Source organism: Haliaeetus albicilla, chromosome 3 (assembly GCF_947461875.1).
Source record: "Haliaeetus albicilla chromosome 3, bHalAlb1.1, whole genome shotgun sequence".
In the NCBI taxonomy this organism is placed as follows: domain Eukaryota; kingdom Metazoa; phylum Chordata; class Aves; order Accipitriformes; family Accipitridae; genus Haliaeetus; species Haliaeetus albicilla.
In genome coordinates, this window is record NC_091485.1 from 49,470,804 (window position 1) to 49,476,803 (window position 6,000).

At 38.1% G+C, this 6,000-nt stretch overlaps 1 protein-coding gene across 5 annotated transcripts in view; it reads left to right on the forward strand.

The window, feature by feature from the left end:
- LOC104324928 (Y+L amino acid transporter 2) overlaps window positions 1–4,342 on the forward strand; it is a 29,123-nt gene extending 24,781 nt beyond the window's left edge. For 4 of the 5 annotated variants that reach the window (XM_069779631.1, XM_069779633.1, XM_069779632.1 and 1 more), the window contains 2 exons: window positions 751–934; window positions 1,675–4,342. In XM_069779631.1, coding sequence (XP_069635732.1) covers window positions 751–934; window positions 1,675–1,766 — 276 coding nt within the window. In that variant the 3' untranslated portion in view covers window positions 1,767–4,342. The remainder of the gene's footprint in view (window positions 1–750; window positions 935–1,674) is intronic. The other variant, XM_069779635.1, reaches the window with a different exon arrangement.
- Window positions 4,343–6,000: the final 1,658 nt, after the last annotated feature.

Below are 6,000 nucleotides of genomic sequence, written 5' to 3' on the forward strand. Positions count from 1 at the left end.
ATAGATAATGACTGTTTAATTCCTATCAGCATTTGCCAGCTTAGTCAATGTCACAACTCCGCATACACTTTTTCCTTTTCTGAAATGTAGCAGTGGGTTTCCATTAACTTGCATTTTTAACCTTTATAAGGAAAAAGAAATATTTATACCAGTAAACACCCAGGAGTTTCAGCTAGTATTCAAATGTCAGCTCCTGGACTGTTGAGAAGGCTCATCACTACAGCCAGTGAAAAATATTATAGTGAAAAATAAATCCATAAAGAGGTTATTGCAACTTTCCTTATTTGTGCTATGATATTTGTTAAGTGCCCAGGCACTTAGTTCTGTAGCATCAACATGGTAATTGAAAGTCTAGCTGAGTTAGTTCCCAATCAAAACTACAATTAAAAATTTGCACTTGAAGTTAGAGGGAAAACTACCTGTTACTACTCAGTTTTAAGCACCGCTTTCAAAGATTGATTTCTTACTAATTGGAAAGGAATTGACCTTGTCCAGGCCTGAAAACAACAAAATGGTCAGATACTCAGATGTGTACCAAATAAGAGGTTCTCAGCGGCATACACAGAAGCTAGAAAATTGTACTGACTGTAGGCAGTCAAAAGATTCAGTTCATAGTAGTCATATAGTCAATAGCTGTATTTTTGTTATTGACATGTCTAACTTTAATCTGCAAAGCCTGACATTTTTTACAATAGAGTATTTACTGCATGTTTTAATAAATGTTGGATTTTTTTTTTTTTTTCTCCATAGCTTAACCTCTTCTTCCCTATAGTATACTGTTTATGTTCCCTTTTCCTGGTCATAGTTCCTCTCTACAGCGACACAATCAATTCCCTTATTGGCGTTGGTATTGCCCTCTCAGGCATTCCTGCGTATTATTTGGGAGTCTATCTGCCATTTGATAAACGACCTAAATGTCTACAGTGGCTCTCTGGTAAGCAACATCATCTTGTCCTAGTCAGTGTGCCAAAATCTTGAATGCTTGGTCAGAAGAAAGAAAGAGTAATTTTTCCCAGAATCCTTTTTCTTTATGAAGTTTTGCTATGCTTTTATATATGGCATGTCTGAGATCATTTGCTTCACCACATGGTCCTGAAAACAAAACCATGCATACCTGTACAAAATAGTCTAATATGTGGATATAATATAGTCATCTAATATTTGTCGTGTTGAGCCATTTCAATACATCGGCTCAGTAAAAGCCACGTAGGATTGTGAAGACTGAATGTATGCAGTTTGATACTCTGGAAGGCGGAAATACCAGGACACCATTACTTCACTTTATGTCAAAGGAATGGAACATCTGAGTCAGAGGAGTCTGTGCATTTCTGTAAATTCTGAAATAATGAATTATTGGCCTGAAAGGTAGTTTCCACTCCTCAAATTCAGGCAATCTTGAAAAGCAAAACTTTAATATTTTTATTCAGTTTGAACTCAGCTATCAATCTGACAATTCAAAGAAAATGTTGATGAAAGTCTGATTAAACAAGACTTTCTGTTCAATTATTAAGCTCCTTTTGCCTTTAGTGATTCATAACATGTGCTTAATCCAGTTGATTAAGGTGTTTTAAGATTTTCCTAATATCTGTGTAGTGTTTTCAAATCCTCAAAATCTGTATATTTACCTAAGATATATTATAACTTTGTCTCACACATTTTTGCTATGTATTACAGCGACAACAACAAAATATGTTCAGATGCTCTTCTACTGTGCTCTGTCCGACCTGGACATAGACATGGAACCTCCAGCAGCTAAGAGTAAATAGAGTTGCCTTGACATTGAGAGTTGTGCCTTGACATTTCCTGTCTGGAGCAATTTTTATCATCTGAAGTTCTCCTCATGTGTTCAGTTATACTAAAGCACTAACCACTGTACTATGCATCATTTTGATGTCTGTTAACTTGTGCTTGTTTTATGAACGACTCTATTTTACAGGATTTTTTTTTAAATTCTGTTTGTTAATAGCGAGTTATCATGTAACACTTTGAAACTATAAAGCACTGTATGAACAAACATTTATTAGTAGATAAATGCTAAAAATTAGATCAATTGCAAAATCATAATAAAAAGTATTAGGTCTAGTCACAATCCTAACAAATAACTTGATAAATATAACAAAAGACAAACCAAATATTTGCAAGATTCAAAACCTGAGTTGGGAATTAGAAGCTACAGTGTACTTCTAAAAATGTAACTAAATTCTTAGCCAAAGTAAAAAATATATAATTCAAACTGGTAAACATGCTTTGAGTCAATGTAGTATTAGTGTTAAACTATTCTAATGCATAATTCCTGGCATACATAGTTTACCAAAAGGAGAAACCCAAAGTTTTCAGTCATTTAAATTCTGTGAGAAATTCTCATTTGACGATATCCCACATTCATTACCCTTTTGCGGAAGGGGTATTTTCAATGAATAAATGATATCATTGTAACTGAAGTACTTTTGCTTTCCAGCAGAACAACCTGCTGTGGAGCACTGTAAGGAACTGAGTCATGTGCCAGCTAGCATATATTCAGGGAAACCACTTCACCTTTTCATACTGTCCATTGCTTGCCTAGAAGTATCAAAGCTGTGACCCCATGAATCACACTAATTTTTTCCACAGGGGAATTTATTTAAGGAATTCACAAGGAGAAATCAAAATCGATGTTTACAAAATCCCTTGAGCCCCTGCCCAACCCTTCAGGCCTCGCCAGTTCCTGCTGGCAAGGTAACCTGCAGGTCTCCTACTGAGCATCCAGAGACCCTCCAGCACCGGCTGCCGGGTCTTCAAGTCACGTCGGTGCCTGTTGCACAATACCCAGCACAGGCACGTGCACCGGACAAGTGCACCCACCCGTGGGTACCATGAAAGAAAAGGGCAGTTAAGAACTAGGATCGTTCTCTTGAACATTAAGTTTTTCAGTGTGGCACGCAGGAATGTGCCACTAGTCCTAATTCTTAGTCTCCTGAAATGGAACAGATGATAACTGCCATTAAAAAAAAGCTGTCAGCCTTGCAACCTAGACCATAAAAACAGCTGCTCCAGCTCTAATATGCTTTGTTGATATATAGTACCATTTGTTATCCTTGTTGGCAAGTCGTACTTCCTTTCTGTAATTATATTTGAATATAACATACATTGTTTCTAATTTGAGTTTCATCAGTCCTATTCAATTAACCCCAGTTAAGGTAATTTAATCTTATACAAGTCCCTGTAGCTTCTAGCATTATTGTCTTTTATTGATGTCTGCCCAGAGAAAGAGCAATGGAATAGGCAATCGTCGCTACTTAAACCTCTCTTTATTCTCTCCCCACATTGTGAAGTCATTTGCAGGATTGTGCCTTTTCGCATCTCCAACACAGTGTTTGCTGACAGGGCTCCTGTGAAACCTTCTATTTGCATTTCAATGCCATCTGCTGTGGCAGTTTCCTTTCAGCGGGGTTTTCTTTTGATATGAAGTATGAACAATAAAAATGCACTAAATTAAGGTAAACAAGAAGATGTTAGAGATGCATGTTTTGCTTTTTGGAAGCCACAGCTTTTGAGCAGTAAAATCACTTAAGTATCACAATCAAAAAACACGAAGAGGAAAGAAGACCTAGGGTGTAGTTTAGTTTGCCCAACTCAGAACATCCCCATGTACTCTACACACACACAACACATGCCTCTATTACAGTATAGCACCATTTTGATCCTGCTCTACAATTGTACGGAAATATCATGGGTTTGCCCTGTGTCTTATAAAGCACTGGTTAATGACAGAGCCGCGGTCCCAGACTGTATCAGGTCACAAAGAGAGTACAAACCCTACTAGTCATTACCAAAATAAACACGACAATCTTTGCCTCCACAGAGTTCAAAGTCGTGCTTGGTGCTGAGCTATGTGTCATGCCGAGACAGCACTGTACCATCCTCTGAAGTTTCTCCTTGTAGGACCAAAGTTCCTAAGTGATTTGAAACACCTGAGGTGACATCTCGGGTGGTAACAGCAGGCACTACAGGTAGTGTAATAAGGGCTACAGACTAAGACCATTTCCATGGAGAATTCCGAGCTGAGAAATTTCTTTGTCTGGTTTTTTGCCAAAATCTGTTTTTGCAGGAATCTGTTAACTTTCCAGGCATGACAAAGCCTTTGTTTTCTTTCTTTCTGGACAGAAGGAAAGTAGTAGTCAGATGCAACATTATAAATGTGAATAATGTTACTGAAATTCTCTATGGACATCGGAATCTCAGAAATGTTAATGTGTTTGTTGATTTTTCACTCCTTACAAATAATGCATGTAAGTTATTGTCAAATATCTAAAGGAAGTCATAGATGCTGAAGTGTTTAAATAAACATTTGATCCTTGGCAAATGCTGTAGTTGTGTGGCTTTAAAGCATAAAAATAGTACTGTGAATGAAATTTGCCCTGCCTGACATCTCACAAGTCAGTTTGCCAGGAGAGCAATGAGACTCTAACTCTTATTTGTGTTCTCTATAACACAACAAAATAAGCATTTATGGAAGGAAAAATTTCTAGTTACTCCAGGTGGGACTCTTTCTCACTGCAGTTATGAGCAATTCTTTACCCAAACACTTTCTTGTTCTAAGAGTAAACACATTTTTTTACATTATTCACAGATGCTCAATTATGCAGTCAAACAATAAACAGTTTTTACTTTTTCAGAGACTGTCGTGGCATCCAGGCTAAGTATCTCATCACTACATAACAAAATATTGGGAGGAGGCTGTCTGACATCTAGTTTGTCAGCTGGCATCTCTGTGGTGGAAGGGAAAGGGGTGTGGGTAACACTGGAAGCTTGTGGAAGACGTAGCCCATGGCAGTGCAGGCTGCGCTGCAATGCGTAATGGGAGCCTGGCAGGCTGCAGAGACAAGAGACCCTGGAGAACAGCCCATATGCAGAGCTCTGGAAGGGTCTTTCAGGGGCAAAAGCTGGGCCAATACAGTACTTGGGAGTCATACTAGCTCTTCTTTAGGAATCAAGGAAATACAGGATTCTTGCTTTTTATGAAGAATCACAGTTCTTTGAATAAAAATGGGAGAATTGGTATCAGATTCCATTTCTGTGTCAACAAAGGAAAACAGAAGTTGGTGTTGACAGAGGAAAGACTATCAATCAGCCACAGAAAGTCTGAAGATGTCTGGGCTTTGTGAGCCTGAAGAGCCGTAAGGGCTATTGTGTGCTCCCTGGCTATAGAGGTGAAGAAATACCTTCACACATTAGGTAGGATGTGTCTACTGAAGTGTGAAACAACCCGAGAGATGCATGACCTGACACTGGCCAGGTCACAGCTCTGTTACAGGATGAAGTGCCTTTGGCGCATTTGTGACTTGAAACTGAAGACACTTCCTACATATCTTTTCTTGAAATTTACCTTCGTTGTGTAACAAGAACTTTAGAAGTAGTATTGCACAATCTTTTAATCTGTAGTACTAGATCTGTCAAGTCCCTGTTCTCTAGCTGATAAGCTACCAGGTTTTGTAAATCTTCCCCTTTTTTTCCTGCAGGATTGATTTTTGACCTATGAGGAGTGGCAGCCAAGCAACTATGTGAAGTGCTATAATTTTGCAAGTGGCTCAAAAGCTCTGAAATTAAAAAAAAAAGAAAGGCAAATGAGGAAAATAAAACGCAAAGCTAAAAAAGATGCCACACAGTAAGGGGAGAATAACTTCTTTGTCTTGTACACTAGGACCCTGGATTGTAACCACAAAAAATTAGAAGTACTTATTTAGGAGCACACATTTAATGTAATGGATGTCACTGAAAAACATGAAAGATGCATGGGCTACTGAAATGTGTGGTTATTAGCTACCTAGAAAGGTCAGTATTAGAGTCAAAGGAAGGGACTGGAATTTGGTTTACCTGACCATGGTTTTGAAACAGGAGATGTCAACATTAAGGTAAATGATTGTAAGTCAATCCTCTTCTAACAGGAGGAATAAATGAGAATGAATTGGTTCATGGTACAATTCAATAAAAAACACAGTAGAAATTAGTAGGCATTTAAAG